At 48.8% G+C, this 19,975-nt stretch overlaps 1 protein-coding gene across 6 annotated transcripts in view; it reads right to left on the reverse strand.

The window, feature by feature from the left end:
- Positions 1-4,517: 4,517 nt before the first annotated feature.
- KIF14 (kinesin family member 14) overlaps positions 4,518-19,975 on the reverse strand; it is a 52,365-nt gene continuing 36,907 nt past the window's right edge. For all 6 annotated transcript variants that reach the window (XM_060091477.1, XM_060091480.1, XM_060091473.1 and 3 more), the window contains 8 exons: positions 18,414-18,508; positions 15,265-15,489; positions 14,909-15,090; positions 12,230-12,388; positions 11,502-11,624; positions 7,777-7,851; positions 6,824-6,962; positions 4,518-6,461 (listed from right to left, as the gene is read on the reverse strand). In XM_060091477.1, coding sequence (XP_059947460.1) covers positions 6,079-6,461; positions 6,824-6,962; positions 7,777-7,851; positions 11,502-11,624; positions 12,230-12,388; positions 14,909-15,090; positions 15,265-15,489; positions 18,414-18,508 — 1,381 coding nt within the window. In that variant the 3' untranslated portion in view covers positions 4,518-6,078. The remainder of the gene's footprint in view (positions 6,462-6,823; positions 6,963-7,776; positions 7,852-11,501; positions 11,625-12,229; positions 12,389-14,908; positions 15,091-15,264; positions 15,490-18,413; positions 18,509-19,975) is intronic.

The following is a 19,975-nucleotide window of genomic DNA, read 5'->3' on the forward strand; positions in this document are numbered from 1 at the left end:
GTACGGGCTCAGTAGTTGTGGCCCACGGGCTCTAGAGCACAGGCCCAGTAGTTGTAGCGCACGGGCTCCGTTGCTCCGCAGCATGTGGGATCTTCCTGGACCAGGGTTCAAACCCGTGTCCCCTGAATTGGCAGGTGGATTCTCAACCACTGCGCCACCAGGGAAGTCCTCAATTTTAAAATATTGAGCCATTCAGGAAACTGTAGATGTGTGCACCAAAAGATAGGTTCAAGAATGTTCATGTCTGGGACTTCCCTGGTGGCGCAGTGGTTGAGACTCCGTGCTCCCAATGCAGGGGGCCCGGGTTCGATCCCTGGTCAGGAAACTAGATCCCACATGCATGCTGCAACTAAAGAGTGCACATGCCACAACTAAGGAGCCCTCAAGCCACAACTAAGGAGCCCTCAACCCGCAACTAAGAACCCGGTGCAACCAAATAAATGAATAAAATAAATATTTTTTTTAAATGTCTATGTCACCACTATTGTAACAACCAAAGCCAGGGAATAAGATGTCTATCAACGAGACACAGCATGGGGCACAGAGGAATGCAATGTCAGCTGAGCACGGCGCCCACACAGGCTCTATGGCATCAGCACCAGCACTTGCTTTTAGTTTATGAATCTATGAGCTGGTCTAGGCTGGATTCCGGGGGTCGGAGCCTCTGCTTCACGCGCCTCTCATCCTTCTCCTAGGACCAGCCTGCATGTACCTGTCTCGTGGTGACAGCGGCAGTACAAGAGCTACTAAGCCCCAACTTCAAAGCACTTTTCCAAGACTGTGTATCACTCCTGCTAATGTCCTCTTAGCCAAAGCCAGTCAGACGGCCAAAGCCATGGCAGGGGGAAGGCACTGAAAGGTTACAGGCCCAAGGGTATGGCAGACGGGGGGGAGGGGGTGGGTGGTCAGCTTGCAACTTACCCACACATATGTTAAGTTGTGATATGGTCACACAGGGGAATACTATACAGCAGTGAAAACGGATGAACGGCTGCTAGTCAAAAACATAACACCGAGCAGAAGTCAGACACTAAGGAACTCACAGGTGTAACGTCACCTGTATGAGGCTCAAACAGGCACAACTAATGATGGTGTTACAAGTAGGACAGGGGGTTACCTTTCAGGGGCAATGACAGGAGCGGGTATGAGGAGGGCCACTGGGTGTTTGTAATATTCTGCTCCTTTACCTAGGTCGTGGCTACACGGATGTCTTCACATAGTGAAAATTCTTGTAGGACACATGATCTGTGCATTTTATATATTTGTCATGCTTCACCTAGAAAGTTGATCTGAAAAAAATTGAGCTTGCCAGGGAGAATGTCACGGCTAGGGCGGATAAAGAATGAGAAGACATTTAAAACGTGAATGCCTTAAAGTTTATGATCCTTATGATGGTACCCAGAATGGCAGCAAGACAGCTCTCAGAGGGGTGAAGAAAGGAAGGGGCTTCCCACAGCGAGTGGGTGTCATCCTGCCCACCTACAGTCTTAAAAAAAATGCTTACTGACTAATTATAGACTCAGATGAAACCAGGGAGGATCTGAATGTTGCAGTGGCATCTACACTCTGAGAGAACTGCATTAATTAGCAGAGAGACTAAAAATTCTGAGACAGGCCTGGGTTCTAACCTAGGCTCCACCCACTTCCTAAACCTATAACCCCAGGAGAATCACCCCCAACCCCAAGCCTCACTTCCTTCGTCTTGGCTTGTAAGGATAACAACAGCATCTCCCTCGCAGAGTTGTCTGATGATTACATGAGCAGCTGCATGTACACTGCTTTAGTTTAGTAATTGCCCACAGTAATTCTCAACAAGTGTGAGCTCTTGTCATTATCCATCCATCCACTCATCCATCCACCCATCCATCCATCCATCCATCCACCTACCCACCCACTCACCCACCCATCCACTTGTCCGTCCATCTGTCCATCCACTTGTCCATCCATCCATCCATCCACCCAACCACCCATCCATCCATCCATCCACCCACCCACCCACCCACTCACCTATCCATCCATCCACTTGTCCATCCATCCATCCACTTGTCCATCCATCCGTCCAACCACTTGTCCATCCGTCCATCCACTTGTCCATCCATCCACCCACCCATCCACTTGTCCATCCATCCATCCACCCACCCACTCGCCCATCCGTCCATCCACTTGTCCATCCGTCCATCCATCCACCCACCCACCCATCCACTTGTCCATCCATCCATCCACCCACCCACTCGCCCATCCATCCATCCACTTGTCCATCCGTCCATCCATCCATCCACCCACCCACCCACCCATCCATCCATCCACTTGTCCATCCGTCCATCCATCCATCCACCCACCCACTCACCCATCCATCCATCCACTTGACCATCCACCCACCCACCCACCCACTCGCCCATCCACCCATCCACTTGTCCATCCGTCCATCCATCCATCCACTCGTCCATCTATTCATCATCCAACCCTCTCTTCCTCCCTCTACCCCTCCATCTACTGAGATTTACAAAGAAGTGTGATATTTGGAGTTTATAAACTTGTATCTGAGGCCTAATTCTAGTTATTTCTCCCTGTGTGATTTTGGACAAATAGTTCAAATTCTCAAAATTTTTTGTTCATTCTTCTGTAAAATGGGGCTGAGCTTATGTTTACATGATAAAGCCACTGTAAGAATTAAATGATTCACTAAACTCCCATCAGGCAACATACCTACTGATTGGAGCAATGAGGTTTATATGAAAAAGGGAAAGACACACCACAGTATGAAAATATAAAAGACCCATAAACCCTCTCACACTTCAGACTCATATTTTCTACTTCCTACTGGACACCAAGCCTTGGATGTGCCCAGAGAACTCAGATCAACAGATCTAAAACTAAGTTAATTACAGCTCCTCTTATGGGTTGAGCTGTGTGCCCCCCCCCGACCCCGTCAAATTTATATGTTTAAATCCTAACCTCCAGCACCTGAGAATGTGACCCTATTTGGAGAGAGGGTCCCTACAGAGATAATCAAGTAAAAATGAGAGGATAAGGGAGGCAATATGACTGTTGTCCTGATAAAAGGGAGAAATTTGGAGAGAGACATGCACAAGCCTGGGGAGGGGAGTGGGGCACAGGGGGCCTGGACCAGATCCTCCCTTTCAGCCTCAGGAGGAAGCAACCCCACTGACACCTGAACTTGGACTCTGGCCACCAGACTGGGAGACGCTAAGTTCCCGCTGTTTCAGCTGCCGGCTGTGGTACCTGTCACAGCAGCTGTGGTGAACGAGCCCACCTCCCCACGCCCCCTCCTCTGGAGTTTCCTACCCCGGTCAACGGTACCCACCCCACCTGGCTGCTCAGGCCGAACGTCTGGACAGCAGGCTTTTCCCTCCGTTCCCTGGTCCTCCCTTCGCCAGGTCACCAAGTCTTGTCCATTTTCCCCCTCGTGAACGTTTCTAGGACCCACTCACTGTCTCCAGCTGCACCCGTGACCCTGGTCCAGGCGTCCTGGACATCACCTCCCAGCCATTCCAACCTATGCTCTACCCCCCACACAGAGCGATGCTCCTAGAATCCAGATTCGAGATCACTTCCCAGCTTAAAACGATTCAAGGGCCTTGCTCTGGGGCCAGGCCTCTCCTGACGTCCTTGTGAGGACGCTCCCGGCCTAGCCCCCTGCTCAGCCCCCCGCAGCAGCCCAGCCCCACTGGTCACGCCCCAACCCCGCCGTCCTGCAGGCTTGCACAGGCGGTTCCCTCTGCTGCCGCCCTGTCCCGGGTCCGACCTTGCTCGTCTCGGCCTTCGGGTGGGGAGCCTCCTGCCCGTCACGTCGGGGCACCGGCCACGCCGTGTCACCGCTGTAGTGACCTGTCCCCCTCCTGAAGGTCCTCTGCCGCTGTCTGCTCAGCATCTCGGGGCCCCGCCCGTCACGTCCCCAGTGTTAGTTAATATGACTGAGAGACTTCCAGAACCTGAGAGATGGGCAGGACTAGACGAGGTGGAGAGGAGGAGGGATGCTTTCCGAGTCGGCCAAAGCCCGGAGGCGCGACGCACGGGCCCCCTGGGCGGCCCGGAGCGCGTGGCGCATTGGGAGGTGTTTACAGGACTAAACGCCACGCGCTGTATCTGGGCATCGCTTGTTCTTGGGGAGAAGGACTCCAGGAGATTAGCTCAGAGGCTGAAGAAGAGTCTCCTGGACGTGGGCGCTGGGCACAACGGAGCCGGGGGCCCGGGGAGGGACGTGGGTCACGAGCGGCCTCCCGGCCGAGCTTCGCCCTCGGGGATGGAGAGGAAGGGGCCGACGGGACCCCGCGGAGGAAGGGCAGTGGAGCCAGCGTCCGGCCGGGTGACGGAGGCGAGGGGGAGGCAGGCGAGGAGTGAGCCGGTCTCTGAAACGGTGACAGTGACACATGGCAGGTGACCCCCGAGGGCGGCCTGTGGGCACAATGACAATGGTCTTGTGACGGGTGATGGGAAAGGATGACAGACACTAACTTTACAAACAGGAGCGAGAACTGAGACCACGAGGCGAGACCTGCTGAAGGCATTTCCTTTATTATAACACGTCTTATCAGCGCACATGATACTAACAGCAAATACGTTTTCCACCCTTGGTTCAAATATCGTGTAACGGTCCAGAGTATAAATATATGTATATACAAAATTTTACAAAGACAATAAAAAAAAGGTTTCTGACCAATGAAGTCATGAGTTTAGAAAGCAAAAGTAAAGATTAAATACTGAAAATTAAGATAAAACCCACCAAACTAATACTTTAAGAAGATCTTCAAAGAGGATCCTTGTCCGCACACCTACTCTTTGTAAAACTTCGTATCAAAGTGCCACTTGGTAGAGCATCAGCTATGACAAAATACATACGGAACCTCAGAAGGAATACAAGCTCAAATGCCAAAAATAAAAGAAAAAATAAAACAAAAGCACATTTGTTACACTGCACCATTTTAAAGCACCTGAAAACACACGGTTCATTAACACCATAAATAAATACTGGTCACTGTGTCAGAACAAGCTCTGCCTAATGAGAAAATCATCACACTCAGCCCTGGCACCAACAGCTGGCTCCCAGCAGCCGTGCTAAGCACGCAGTGTGTCTGCGAGTGGAAAGGGCAGAGGGAAAGACCTGGTTAGTTAAAATAATTCTTCTCCAAGAAATGCTTGACATCTCCCAAGCAAGGTCACTGTGTATCTCTTCAATTTACATACATTTCTGCCGTCAAAAATGTCAGACTATTTCCTTAATGGAAGATGCCTGAAGTACAATATCATCTCTATTACCTGACGGTAGATAAAGGGTTGTTTAAGCTGTGAGATACAGTGAGGATCTTTAATCTTCATCAAATCACATACAAACCCTCATTGCTCGTTTATCAAACAAGGATTATCAAGAAAAGACCCAGCCTCTGGTCTCCCAACCTCATCCAACCGTCAAGTGTGCTTCTGGCAGTATTTAATTGGTTGTACGTGATACTCGCACAGCCCCTAATATGACTGCCAACAGATAACGAAGTAAACTAGTATGCCAGCAAGCCACATGGTTAATATAAACTCTACTATACTTAGGAAGCTACTTATAATTTGGAAAGAAACAGGAAACTGTCTTGAACACACTACTTACTCAAGACAGCAGCCAGTTAATCCTTCAAGAAAAGAGCTTTAGATTTACCAGTGCAAGTTAAGCTGCTCTGGTTAGACTTGTTTTAGCAGTTTCGCCATAAAACTCATCGTTGCTATTTGCAGGGGAGCGTAGATAGCGGCACAAAAGTTTCCACTCACAGGAAAATAACTTATAATCACCACAATCACCACAAAAACCCTTTACCGACAGGCTAGTGAGCCAACCAGAGACTGCACATCGGCGTCAAAGATGAACACTTAAAATTCAAGGCGATGGAAAACCAGAGGAAGGGCTGCTCACTTGGCTTTGAACTCCTAATTCCATCCTATTGCCACAAAGTTCCAACATGGTAAATACCTGTTTTAAACTGTCTGCTGGGAAACCTCTGGGTGCACACGCAGGTATCTGAAATCAGGATCCACTGCGTTTATATGTCCACACCCAACAGGAGGCCACCCAGACTAGATGTCTGTGAAGTGGTCACTCTGCTCTCCAGCGGTGGGAGACCCCCGACCGGTGCCCTCCTGGGTGGGCAGCGCGCCCTGCTCTGAGCCCCCCGGGGCCGGGCCCGGGAGCTCATACACCCGCTTGGGTACACCTCGGGTCTTCCGGGGGCCGGGCCTGTCTGGCTCAGGCTGCTCTCGTCCTGCTGCTCTGGGATCCCGATCACACGCTTCCCAGGGTCCCAACAAACCAGGTCTTTCTTCAAATTCAAAACCCAAGAGGAGTGAGGTAGCTCGAGATTCCAGCTCCCTGTGGCGGGCTCGGTCGCCGTGGAGACCCCTGGCCGAGCTGCAGAGACTCTGGACACAGTCCTGGAGGAGTGCTACGTGGCCGCGGTGCCCTGTGCAAGGAGAAGGGAAAGGCGGTCACCCTCGGCGTTCCCCACCAGGTGGTGAGCGTTGTGATGGACTCGAGACGCCCTTTAAGCCAAAGTGACCCCTCAAGGCAATTTCAAACCACTTAAGATTATTCAGTTTATCTGTTAAATAAGCAACCTGCCTCTTCGGATCTAGTCATTGAGGCAGAGGAACTTACAGATGCTAAGTGGGAATTCAACCCCGCAAGTTCCTACAGGTAATTAATGTCAGTGAAGGAGCGTTGAGCAGGCCCCAGTGAATGAACCAGACTAGAAACGAGACGATGTCTGAGATTCCTCAAACTGTCAAATTCTGATTAACCATAAATTCCATTTGCAGTATATACCTCTCAGCGCAGAAATAATAATTTGTATAGTTTGCTCTAAGCAATGTTTTAACTTCAAGAATTCTGGGGCACAATTAAGCATCTTCTTCAAATCTTGGTATCCAGAATTTTCTTCTTGTACTTGAGTTCTGAAGCTTTTCTGTGTAAATAAAGTTCATAGTTTAAAAAATACACAATAGGCTACATGGCAGTAAGGCTGATTCAAAATGATTTTAATTGCCAGAATTTTATCTTCAAGAAAGACAATGAGTTTAATTTCCTCACCAGTGCTTCGCTTCTACTGATACAAGCAAGACTACAATACAATATTAACAATTACTGTTTTCAAAAGAAATAAAATTTTGAAAATAATTTAAAATCAAAGTCCAATATCCTATTACATGAGAATGAAATAAAACAGCAGTACCTATCATTTATTATCCAACATCATAAAAGATAAATTTATTTAATTTTTAAGAGTTCAACTTTATATCTCTCATTTATTTTATTTAAACAAATATTTTCAAGCCACAGAAATTTCTCTCCTTTGTAACACGTTGATTATATACTCAACTTACAATATTTTTCTATTTACCTGTGACATGAGAATAAAATAATTTATCTAATTTGCCTGTATTTTAAAATCTTTGAGCATATTGATTATTAAACACAATTTTTTAGCCTATGCTGACTATTCAAGCAGAAGCTGACAGTTACTAAACCAGCAGCAGGAAGAAACAGATAAAATACATGACTACTACTCAATTTCTGCACACTATTTTATCCATCGCTAAACCTAGTAAGCTAGGACGCCAAGAGGAAGAAGCTTGAGAACTACTGTACCTGCTTCTACTAAACGTGCACAGAGGAGTCACTGGTTAAAGACAGAAACTGAAATAAACACATCCACGCTGGAACCAAATGAAGTACACTAAACAAAATTGAACCTAAAAACAGTTTAATGCTTTTCTTACTGTTTTCCACTCAGCAAAGAGGTTTTCAAGGGATTCAATCAATCCTATGGCATTAGCTTTCATCTGTTTGGTAACCTATAGAGAAAGTTAAAATACTTTGTTATACAAATAACTATTTAGAAGGATAAAAACCCTGGAACTCCATGGGATCCGCCAGGGAAAAGAGTTCTTGTCTAGTAGTCATGAGACTGGAGTGTCTAAATCATATAAGTGGAATTTCTTTCTAAAGAAATCACACACAGATTCTACATTAAATGTGGATACCCTCTGACGTTTGCTATAGTAGCAGCATTTGCCTACTTAAATATTTATAGAAAAGAAATTTCCAAAACTTCCTTTGGAAGGGGGTGAGATAACTAATGTGTCCAGAAAAAAATTACACCCTCAGAACTTTACATGCATTCACCAGTCTCACTGAGATAAACTGACATACGACACTGTATTAGTTCCAGGTGTACAGCATGATTCAATACCTGTACGTGCTGTAAAACGATCACCGCAAGTCTAGTTAATATCTGTCGCCTCACAGTTACACGATTTTGTTTCTTGAGAACTTTCAGGATCTATTCTCTCAGCAGCGTTCAAACATAAACCACGGTACTGTCAACCACCACCGTGCACGTCATACCGCCAGGACTCGTTTATCTTACAGCTGCAAGTCTGCACCTCCTGTCCCCCCCAACGGCCCACTCTCCCCACCCCCGCTCCACCCACCTCTGTTTCAGTGAGCTCGGGTTTTCTAGATTCTACACACACATGAGGTCACACAGCGTGTATCTTTGTCTGAGCCAGTTCACTTTCACGTGCTTCACCACTTGATGCTCAGTTGATTCTCCACCACGGCCCCGTGCTGCAGACGCACCTGTCCTCACTTTACAACATGGACCCAGACCCCGAGGCCTAGGTCAGAACCCGGGTGGGACCCCTCACCCTCCCCCTCCCCCCTTCCCCCCATTCTAAGCTGTTGCTTGTGCTGCTTGGTTCTCTCCCGGAGGCGCTTCCCGCAGCATTTCTGCCACGCAAGCTGCTGAAGCATGTAACTGGCTTTTCCCACAGAGCCCTTCCCTGGGTCTAACTCAAATTTCCTCTCCGTGGTAAACAAAAAAGAACACCTAAATTCTGTTTTTTTCCCCCTTGACTCCAGCTTGAAAATACAACTCCAGTGCCTTATGTCTGAGCCTATTTTGTACTTCTTCAAATATTTTGTTCTCCTTCTGTGGGTTCTTATGAGTTTAACTTTTAAGGATACGATAACCTAAACCCCGGCCGTGAGCACACAGCTGTGGCCTTCTGCAGAGAGGAAAGGAGAGGCTGGTGAGAGCAGAGGTCCATGTGCACATGCAGATCCTATCAACTCCGTGACGAGGGGCCTGACCCTTTAGCCGCTTATTTCCTCAAAACAAGACCAGCGCCCCCGTCGACAGACAAATGGATACAGAAGATGTGGCACATATATACAATGGAATATTACTCAGCCATAAACAGGAACGAATTTGGGTCACTTGTTGAGTCATGGATGGACCTAGAGACTGTCATACAGAGTGAAGTCAGTCAGAAAGAGAAAAACAAATATCGTATATTAACGCATATATGTGGAACCTAGAAAAATGGTACAGATGAACCGGTTTGCAGGGCAGAAATTGAGACACAGACGTAGAGAACAAACGTATGGACACCAAGGGGGGAAAACCGCCGGTGGGGGTGCGGGGATGGTGGTGGTGGGATGAATTGGGCAATGGAGATTGACATGTAGACACTGATGTGTATAAAATGGATGACTAATAAGAATCTGCTGTATACAAAAATAAAATACAATTTAAAAAAAAGTATTCATTAAAAAAAAGACCAGCGCCAACACCTGCACCTGCTTCAGCACCCGCTAAACACACCCACACGCACTGTTCCACCTACTGCTCATTAACTGACTCTGCACCCTTCTGCACTCCTTGCCAGCGGAAATTCTACTTTGCAAACAGTGATAAGTAAAGTGTTAGTGATGAATGTCGCCGCCACTGCTGCAGGGCACAGCCAGGCTCCGGCGTCAGCTGTGCTGGCGGAGCGCCCTGCCTGCAGAGCCGCATCAAGGAACCCAAATCAGCCTCATGTCCCCTGGACACAATTAGACTCACAGACCCTGAGTCAGTGACAATGTGAGCTCCTTTGGAATGTGTTTATTTTAAAAACAAAACAAGACACAAAGTGAGATAGGAAAGTGCAAGCAGAGTGTCTGCGGTTAGGATTTCCCGTACGCCGTTCTTAATCCCGTAGGATGCTCAGAGCAGCTTTAGGATGTGAGCGTGGTCCGTCCTCACCTTGTAAATGGTACAACCGAGGCTCAGGCGCCTGCTCAAGGCTACACGGAACCTGGGGAAGCAACTCAGCGTTCAGTGTCTCCCAGCTCTGAGCTGCCCTGGGCAGAGATAAAGCCCCATCATCTGATGGAAGGATGGGGAGCCCCTCTGGCTCACACGAGAAGCTTCCCCTCAGCTAAGGGAGCTAGAAACACACCAATGCAAAGGTTTCCCTAAGAGGAAAAAAGAACTCTCACTTTCCCCGCCTTCCTGTAAACAACCACCCAGAGGCATGGGAGTCGACAGTCCTCCACACAACTGCCTTTCCCAGATCACCAACACGTACGTAAATCTTCACCCACGCGGGTGACCTCAGGAGCCCGAGCGCCGCAGGGAGCTCCTTCAGATGTGGTTCTAACAACAGGTGTTACAACAAGACTCTAGAACAGACCAACCTGAAATCCACTGTCACAAGGTTTGCACTTCTACCTTCCGAATCCCCGACGCACTAACACAAACACTCAACAGAGAAGACTGGTGCGTGATCGGTGACTTCCACGTGGCAGGCTGACTTTGGGAGTCAAGCAGGTAGAACGTAAGACCCCGACTCAGGGAGACTAGGCGCCCCGGCTCAGTGAAGCCACGGGACCGGCAGTAACCACCGCCCTCTGCAAGGTGGTGACTGAGGGTCGCCTCTACTCTGTGTACACACCTGGCCCAGTACCTGCTACCGGGAGTTATTTAATAAGTAAACGGCTCACAACCTGTGCGGTGGGTGTCATCACACATGACAGGTGAAGAAACAGGGTCAGAACACTGAGTGGCTCGGTAAACAACTGCTGGAAGGTGACGGAGCCGGGTCACACACGCAGGTCCTCCAGTGGCAAGATCCAGCCTGTCCCCACAGCCCCCCTGTGAACCAGCACTGGCTTTGTGCTGTGACATGAATTAGCTGGAGGAGGTAGGGGCAGGCCTGTCCCAGGAGGCCACCCACAGCTCCCTTGGTCCTATATCCTGACACGAGACAACTGATGTGACTCCCCTTGTTCAAGACAGTGGATCGATAAATGGTAGTTTCCATTCTCAAGAGGAAGGGCAGAGTCCTGAACACAGACGCGGAAGAAAAAGAGAAGTGGAAAGTGGCCACTAGGGGTCGCTGACACACTCCGTCCGCTCCGTTTATCCCCAGGCAGCCGAGGCACGACCCGCAAAGCACGAACCACAAAAGGGGCTGCGGTGACTCAGGTGTAACCTGGGAAATGTCACCGTGAGTGATGACGTCAACAGCCTTCTCAGTAAAAACCAATCCAACACAAGCTAAAATACATAAGTTTATAAAAACCTCCATCACTGACTGAGTTACACTGTTTTTAAAAACCAACTTTACATACTGGCTGTACGGGCCTACACAGGACACTCCCTTGTCCGTCTTACCTCATCTTGGGGACTCTGACTTCGGAGTTCACGCTCAAGTTCTTTTGCTTTTTCGAGTCCAGAATCTAGGAGACTCTCCATTCCCAGGCCTACACCATCACAAACAGCACCCATGAAATCATCCTAGAAAAAGGTTTTAAGCGTTAACTGGCAAATTCAAGTTCTATCTTCTTTTTAAATTACCAAATAATTAAGTTATATTTTCTGCTTATTTTAGGACTGTAATACATTCCAAGTTGATTAATTCAACAAAAGCTAGAATAAGAACTAACGGTGCATAAGGAAAAAAAATTAGCCAGTCTGTAATTTTGTATCCCACATATTATGTTAAAGAATGCTCATCCTCTTAGACAGGACACCGTGTTGCTAGAACGTTTTAATACAATATTATGTTTTCAGTAGCATGAATAATTAAAGCAAGCAAATACACATCTTCTAGAATTAACATGCAAACGTAATTACACTCTTCACACGTTGGCTGGCTGAGCACCCACCCTCCAGAGCAGACGGCTACCACCAAGCCAAAGATCCGGAAGGCACGGTGAGGATCCCCAAATCGTCAGGCACATTTAACCACCTAGACTGTAACAGCTTTCAATCTCCTGTTAAACTAGTCAAGTATGTGTTGCTTTGAAAAACAAACACTTATCCTGCTTAGTGACACCACTACCAGAAGCCTCTACTGTTCCCTGAGATGAAGTCTTCCGCCATGAACGCTGCCGAGTTACCTGGAGGCCGGCAGCCCCGCAGTCGCGGCTCTCCAGGGAGCGCAGCTGGTCCCCGCTAAGAGCTGCTAACTGCCCCGCGTACTTGATGGCTTGGTGTACAATTTGGATCACCTGCTTTTGAGCCTCTTTCACCATTGATGAAATATCTGAAGAGCATCCCTGTAAGATAAAAATGGACCAGGGTATCGGATACATGAGGTTACCAGGGGAGGTAAGAACAAGAAGACCAATGTGAAGAAAACGGATTCTGCGTTCATCAATACAGTGACCGCGCTTCATCAAAGTCTGGTCGGAACCAGATAACGTGCGATCCCGTAGCTTCTGACGGTGACGACTCGACTAGGATGCAGGCTGCCCTCAGAGAGCTTCTGCGCTAACAGGAGACGGAAGGGGGCAGGCGGCAGCCAGACGTGAGACGGCACTGAGTGCCCCCTGTGCCGGGCCGTCTGGCGGATGGGTAACCAGGTCGCTTCCTATTACGGGGGGCGGGGAGGGGAAGGGGAAAGGGAGGGAAGACCTGAGACGCTGCAGATGAGGAGCGGGGAGGGCGGCTCAGGCACCCCTCCCGGGTCTGCCTCCTGGAGTATGCTGCCTGCATCACTGCAAGGTAAGGGTGCTCAAGCTACACTTAAGCAGAGCCTGGTTCCCAAATCCAGTTTTGCCGGCTGAACTTCAGCGTCTCCTGAGCTCAGCTGATCTCCCTCCCGGTCACCCGTCCTCTCCGTCCTGATTCCTTATGGAAAGCACTTCTCACAGGGCAACAGGGCACGGCCCTAAGTTACAGTCAAAGTGCTCTTCCTCGAGACGGAAGAGACAGGAGAACGCTCCACCCCAGGTCCTCTGCGGTCCTTTCTTGTAACACCAGCCAACTAACTGGCCATCACAGCAGCCTCGCCAGGTGGGCACTTCTGCTTCACTTTCTAGGTGGGCAACAGGAGACTCACAAAGTCTGTGCAAGGATACACGCACACCTAATCCAGCCCCGGTTCACACACCGGACTTCCAAACGCCCGCGGCGGGTTGGGTTGGGTTTTCCCTATCCTGCACCGCCTCCAGGATCTGAGGCTGACCGAGTCACCCAGCCCTCCCGCGACCACGCGGCTGGAGCCCAGGCGACCGGGGGTGACCCTGCGGCCCGCGGTCTCAGGGCCTGCGCTGTCTGAGCCCTCCTGCCTCTGCCCTCCGTCCCCACCAGTCTGCGGCCTACCCTCCTTGTGATGGTCACTCTGTTTCCTCGTGACCTATATCCAAAGTGACCCTTCGTCCAATGTCAGTTTATAATTAATTCAATAACAAGGACCCAACCGAGCATCGGTCACACAACGAGCCCTCGTGAGAAAGGACACCACATTCTGTCCACCTGCCGAAAGCTCACTGCCCACACCGACACGGTGCATTAAACGGCACAACGGGTAACGTACGGGGTTAGTATCAGAGGAGCTAATAGGAGGAATGTGTGGCCAGGTCTCAGGGAGCCCCACAGAGACTGCCTAGGGGAGAATAATGGACAATGGAAACCACAGGTCCAGTTTCAACACTGGACCCGTAAGTTCAGTCAGTCAACAAAGAGAGCCTCCCAGGAGGCATCTGACGCAACTAAGCATCCACTAGGGCAGGAGGACCGGAAAGTCTTGGGAGGCCCTACAGGATCTGTCCAAGTATCTAGAACATTTTGCCACAAAGCCTGTCCCTCTGGGTTTCTGCCTTGGCCCCTCGTACGTGCGGAGCCTCTCGGAGGAGGTCCGGGCATCAGCAGATACGGGGTCTCTCCAGCACCAGCCCCCATGTCCTCCTCCTCCAGTCCTCCCTAGTCACATGGCTACCAGAATAAAATGCACTTCCCAGGGACACCTGCAGCTACGTGTGGTCATGTGATGAGGTTCCGGCCAAAGATACATAAATAGAAATGTCATGTGGCAATTTCCAGAAACCTCCTTAAAAGAAGGCCCCTTCTTCCAACCCGTGCACTGACCTGCCCTGGAGCTCTGGACGTGGTAGACACAGAGCCTGGGGTCATGCTCGGGGTCCAGCCGAGAGCTGCACGGAAGGAACCAGGGTCCCGAGGCAGCCACCAAGCCCGCCTCCAGATTTTATGAGAGAAAGGAAGCTTTCACCTTACCTCTTCCTACAGCCAAGCCTCATCTTATCTGACTTAAGAAAAACAGGGAAACAAGATTACTTTCCTTGCCCCTGTGCCAGCAGGCCTGTGACTAACTCACCCCACGCGGAAGCCCCACCCGTAACCAGAGCGAGACCCCGACCCTCTTCCCGGCAGCCCCTGTGGAGGGCAGTACGGCCCAGGGGGTGGTGGGTAGGAGCATACGCCGGGTCCACGGCGACCCAGGCCCAAGTCTACGACCTACTGGCTGTGAACAGTGGACACAGCCTCCCTGGCCTCCACTTCCTCACTGATATAAGGGTGACACCACCCGTGCCCACGTCCGGGGCTGCGGTGACGACTGAGGGAGGTAACATTTGCAGTGCCCGGCGCGCCGAAGCCCTGCGAAGTCTCGGTGCCATCCATCAATCATCCAACATCCACAGTCTTGGGATTTCAACACAGAAAGCGCTTCTGAAAATCCCAAGGGTCGAATTTGGGGCAAGATGCGAATAGGAGAGAGTCGATAAACACCTGCTGAACAGATGGGTTCTCCTAGCGATAACCCGAGATCACTTTACCTGCAGAAACAACTGTAAGCAGCCTCCCAGCTTCCTCACTTCCCGTCTCAGCTCGGCCGGCGAAGCCCCCGCGCCGGCCCTGGGGGGGACGCCGCTCAGCCAGGGTCCCGTCAGCACCACGAGCCGCTCGAAGGCGCTCGCCACCTGCACAGCAAGCGACTGGTTTGCTCGATCAGAGAACACTTCGAAAGAAGAAGAAAAGCGATGAGAAGAAGTGACCCCCAAGCACAAGAGCTCACGTCTGATCTGCATGAAGACGCTGTAACGTCGGACACCGCACGACACAGGTGACAAAGCCATGCACAACGGAGCAGGGAACCGCGGTTCTTGTGAGCGGGCGGGCAGGGGCTGCTTACCGCTACTCTGACTGTCTTCGTCCTGCTCTTCGTGAGCTCTGGACACGGCAAGCACCCCGTCGTGGATTTTAAGGAAATTACTAATCAAGTTGTCCGCGACAGTGTTTTCTTCATCATCACTCTGTCCAAGAAGCTCTAATGACGAGCCAATCAATTCCTTGCAAACTCCGGGAAGAAAGGATTCTGCTGCATCTGGGTACACGGGGCTTGATTTCCTCACTAAGCCTGTGTCGACAGAAAACAGCCACCTCAAGCCTCGTGTCCAGGGACAATACTTGCAAACAAACCCATCAGTGCAAGCGGCTACAGAACGCTGGTCACACATTCCAAGTAGGCTATTCCTATTTCAAGACACCCTTACTTCCATACACCAAGCGGAAAACACAATTCCACAGAAGAATCAATCAACCTCTCAACAGCATCCATCCATAGCTTAGCAGCTACAGACACAGATTACAGGGAATCCAAATATCCCACATAACCATCGGCTTAACCTCCTTTATTTACTTTTTGGTAACACCTAGGGAACTGTGAATTGGTGAAAACAATGGCAGCTGCATAAAATAATATAAACGCATTAAATGTAAGTAACATAAGCTTAATTAATTTATAAGCTGGAAAAGCAGGCAGTAATAGAGCAAATGACATTAGAAGGAAGATCTCTCGGCAGCTTTTCCTGTAGCAGCCCCTGCTCTAGGTATCCTGCCACCAAAAGAGGTGAAAGCCAAACAGCTGTCTACAGTTATCTATCACATCTTGGGGAGACAGACTCTCAGCATGATTTTCGAAGCGCCGTCCAAACCAGAGGTAAACGGAAAACTTGAAAGAGCTCATTTGGCACCTCTGGAGATAACTTGACCCCGGAACGCTAACCCGTCAGCAGGCTTCTCACTTAATATGCACGGTTAGTGTTCTGCTCCACTCCGTAAGCCATTAGAAACAGCCAACGAAAAAGCAGAGTGAGATACAGGCACCAGGTGGGGACTACTAAGATGCGAGAGCCGACGGGGCTTCCCTGGTGGCGCAGCGGTTGAGAGTCCGCCTGCCGATGCAGCAGGGGACGCGGGTTCGTGCCCCGGTCCGGGAAGATCCCACATGCGGCGGAGCGGCTGGACCCGTGAGCCATGGCTGCTGAGCCTGCGTGTCCGGAGCCTGTGCTCCGCAACGGGAGAGGCCACAGCAGTGAGAGCCCCGCCTACCGCAAAAAAAAAAAAAAAAAAAAAAGAATGCATCCCCAAACCCAGCATCAGCATGTCAGAAAGACTTGTAAAAATCTAGTTTCGAAATACGGCCCCTAAGGTGAGAGGTTCAGACACCGGCTCGACTTTCCGAAGCTGGCAGGCCTGTCCTCCCCCACCTCGCAGCCCCCGGGGCAGGTTCGCACTAAATGCACACGTGGGTTTCCAGCTCCCTCTCTGAAAACTGCAAACAAGCAAAGACCTCTTATATGTCTGACTTCCCCTTGTATCTTAATTTTTAAAAAGGGCCCTTAAAAAATGACCCTTGAACACCTGAAACTAACACAATGATGTAAATCAACTATATTTCAATTTAAAAAAAAAAAAAAAAAGACCCTCGAAACAGGTTTAGTTATCTGGAAAAGGTACCTTTGTAAAACATCTTACTCTCAAATAATACTGAATAAATGAGTTGCTACCACAGATACAGAAACTTTTATTTTGCTGGTAAACATAAAGTCTATATTAAACAAGTAGTAGTAGGATAATAATTATCTTCCTAAAAGATAATTTTATGATTAAAAAAAAAAAGAAACCCTAGTGTCTTTATTTTATTTTATTTTATTTTATTTTATTTTATTTTTATTTTTTATTTTTTTGGTGGTACGCGGGCCTCTCACTGTTGTGGCCTCTCCCGTTGCGGAGCACAGGCTCCAGACACGCAGGCTCAGCGGCCATGGCTCACAGGCCCAGCCGCTCTGCAGCATGTGGGAACTTTCCGGACCGGGGCACGAACCTGTGTCCCCTGCATCAGCAGGCGGACTCTCAACCACTGTGCCACCAGGGAAGCCCTAGTGTCTTTATTTTAAAGGCAAGATGAGATACAATTTCTTTCATGGCTACTCATATTCCACTGACACCTTTATTGAAATAAGACTATTACATTACAGAGTAATTTTAAAACTCCATTTATTCAGGCACAAGTGACATTCTGTAAAGTGTAAGCTGTGCACGTCTTAAGTGTGCAGCTTGTCTTTACATACGTGGACCCCGCGTAACTTCCGCTCAGATCAGCACGTGCAACACGCCCATCACCGCTTTCCAGCAGGCTCCCTCATGACCCACCATTCTACCTGAAGTACTCAGCTTCTGTCACGATAGATTAGTTTTGCCTATTTTTGAATTTCCTATAAATAGAATCATATGGAATGTACTCGTTATCATCTAGTTTCTTTCACTCAACATAGTGTTTTGGGATTCATCTGGGTTGTTGTACGAATCAGTGGTTCTTTTCTATTGCTGTGCAATAGTCTGTTGTTACCAGGCAATAGTTTTAATTATTACAGGTACTTACACATATAAATTACAGTGTATCCCCTCTTCTTATGAAAATTAACATAGTCAATATTGGCATAAAATAATTATTCAGTGGAATAATTCCTATAACTTTTTCTTTTAAACTTTTAAAAATTAAAGTAGCTTTAGACAAATCATGCATATTATATAAAATTCAGAAGAAAACGAAGGATATGCTGTGAAAAGGATGTCTTCCTTCCTGTCCCGTCCCATCCCCCAAGTGCCCTGGACAAACCAGCGCTTTCAGGGAGAGCATATTCATTTATAAGCATGTTTGTATATATCTTTTTTCTCCTCCTCACACATACGATATCCTGTAATACATAATCTTCTACACTTTGCCTTTTTTTCACTTAGAAGAAAACAATATCCTCATACATTTTTGAACAAACACACGTCTTCCACATTTGAACTAGTCACTCAACTAAAGGCTTGGAATACATCACAGAGCACAGAGTTTCAGAAGTGGGAGGGGTCTCCGGTCCGCCCTGTTTACAGAGGAAATGGAAGCTTCCAGGAGATGAAATGATTTGCACAAGAACAGGAAACAAGACAGTGGCAGAGACAAGACTTGGTGCTATTCCCAGTAAACAACAAAGTCGATGAAAAAAGTACCTGATGAGTGTGAAGAATGCAAATCCTGGACCGCGTGGGCCTCTATGCCGTGCAGACAGCCGGAAACCCTCCTGTTCTTCATCAGAGTCCTGCTCCTGGAAAAACAGAAACCGTAAGGTTGGCAGTTACACTCCACGTGGGAAAATGCGAAGGACACAGTTTTAAATTCTCCAAAGAGAACGGACATCCACGAGAATGTTTTCCATGGAAATATTTTCATGAAGGGTTAAATTACTTTGGTTCATTGAACAGGAATTTACTATTTTCAGGTACTAGTCTAACCCTACAGTTACTTAACTGAATAGAACAAATGTACAGCTGACCCGTGGACGAGGCGGGGATTAGGGGCGCGGGCATTAGGGGCGCACAGTCAGCCCTCGGCACACGACGCTCCTCCACATCTGCAGGCTCAGCCAACCCCAATCCTGTCGTGTTTACTACTGAAAACCCGTGCTGTTCGAGGGTCAGCTGTCCTACTATTCACAGGCTCCGGACACTGTGGTTAAGACACAGCAAACGGGGCTTCTGGGCTCACGGAGCTTACGGTCCACAGGAAGTCATGGGGGCACGGAGGGCTGCGGAGGCGCTCGGGGGAAAGGACTCGGCCCCAGAGCCGGGAGGGCCCCCGGAGCGAGCCTGGGGCCGACCGCGGATGCCAGCTAAGGGAGCGTGCATTGATCCTGAGCAAGTTATCCTGGGAAGGTTTTTAAGCAGGGAAATGATCCAGGTCAATACATTCAAGCAAATATCTGCTGCCCAGGGCGAAGAGCACAGCACCGGGAAGCACAGCAGCGGCACAAGGCAGGAGGCTCCCCCTGGGGTGTGACGGAAGGACGGATCACCACCCACGGACCAACTTTCCAAAGCCCAGCTCCAGCCCCCAGACGTCAGGCTGTGGCCCCAGACCTCAGTCCAGCGGGACCTTTGAAGGCTTCTCCTTAACTGGACCCTCTCTACTGGTGGCCACCCACAGAAAAACGCTGTTTGTTGAAAAGATGGTTAAACAAAAGCATTCTATCTGTAGTCGCCCAAATGTTTCAAATATAAAATTTCCCCATGAATTCCTACGAGAGAAACACAGAATTATGACTGACAACAGGGAGAGAAAATATCAATTCTCACAGGTTACAGTTTTTTTACTTAGTAGCGAAAGAAAAGCGTCCATTATCCCATTAAGTCTGAACTAGGAAAACGTATTCTTTCAACACGACTGTAGTTAAACAATGTTTAAACTCAAATTAAAAAATGCTTGTCACATTCCTTTCAAAGAATTTTTACTTAACATCGGGGGAAATTTTACTTTTAACTGTCAACAGCACATATCAAAATTTATATGCCAACAAACTGGTCTATTTCACCGCAGAACAAGCGTGGCACATCATTGCCTAGAAGCTCCATAATTAAGAGTCCATTACCTTCAGGCATTCTCAGAGTGTGCAGTTCTGTCATAAACATTCTTACAAGGCTGAAACTTCATACACAAGGCTCCTGACCAAGAGCAATCCATGTTTTTTAAAAAATGATACTTTTAAATGACAGAAGTTTTCAAAAACATCTCTGCC

The sequence above is a fragment of the Mesoplodon densirostris genome, chromosome 2 (assembly GCF_025265405.1).
Source record: "Mesoplodon densirostris isolate mMesDen1 chromosome 2, mMesDen1 primary haplotype, whole genome shotgun sequence".
Taxonomy (NCBI): domain Eukaryota; kingdom Metazoa; phylum Chordata; class Mammalia; order Artiodactyla; family Ziphiidae; genus Mesoplodon; species Mesoplodon densirostris.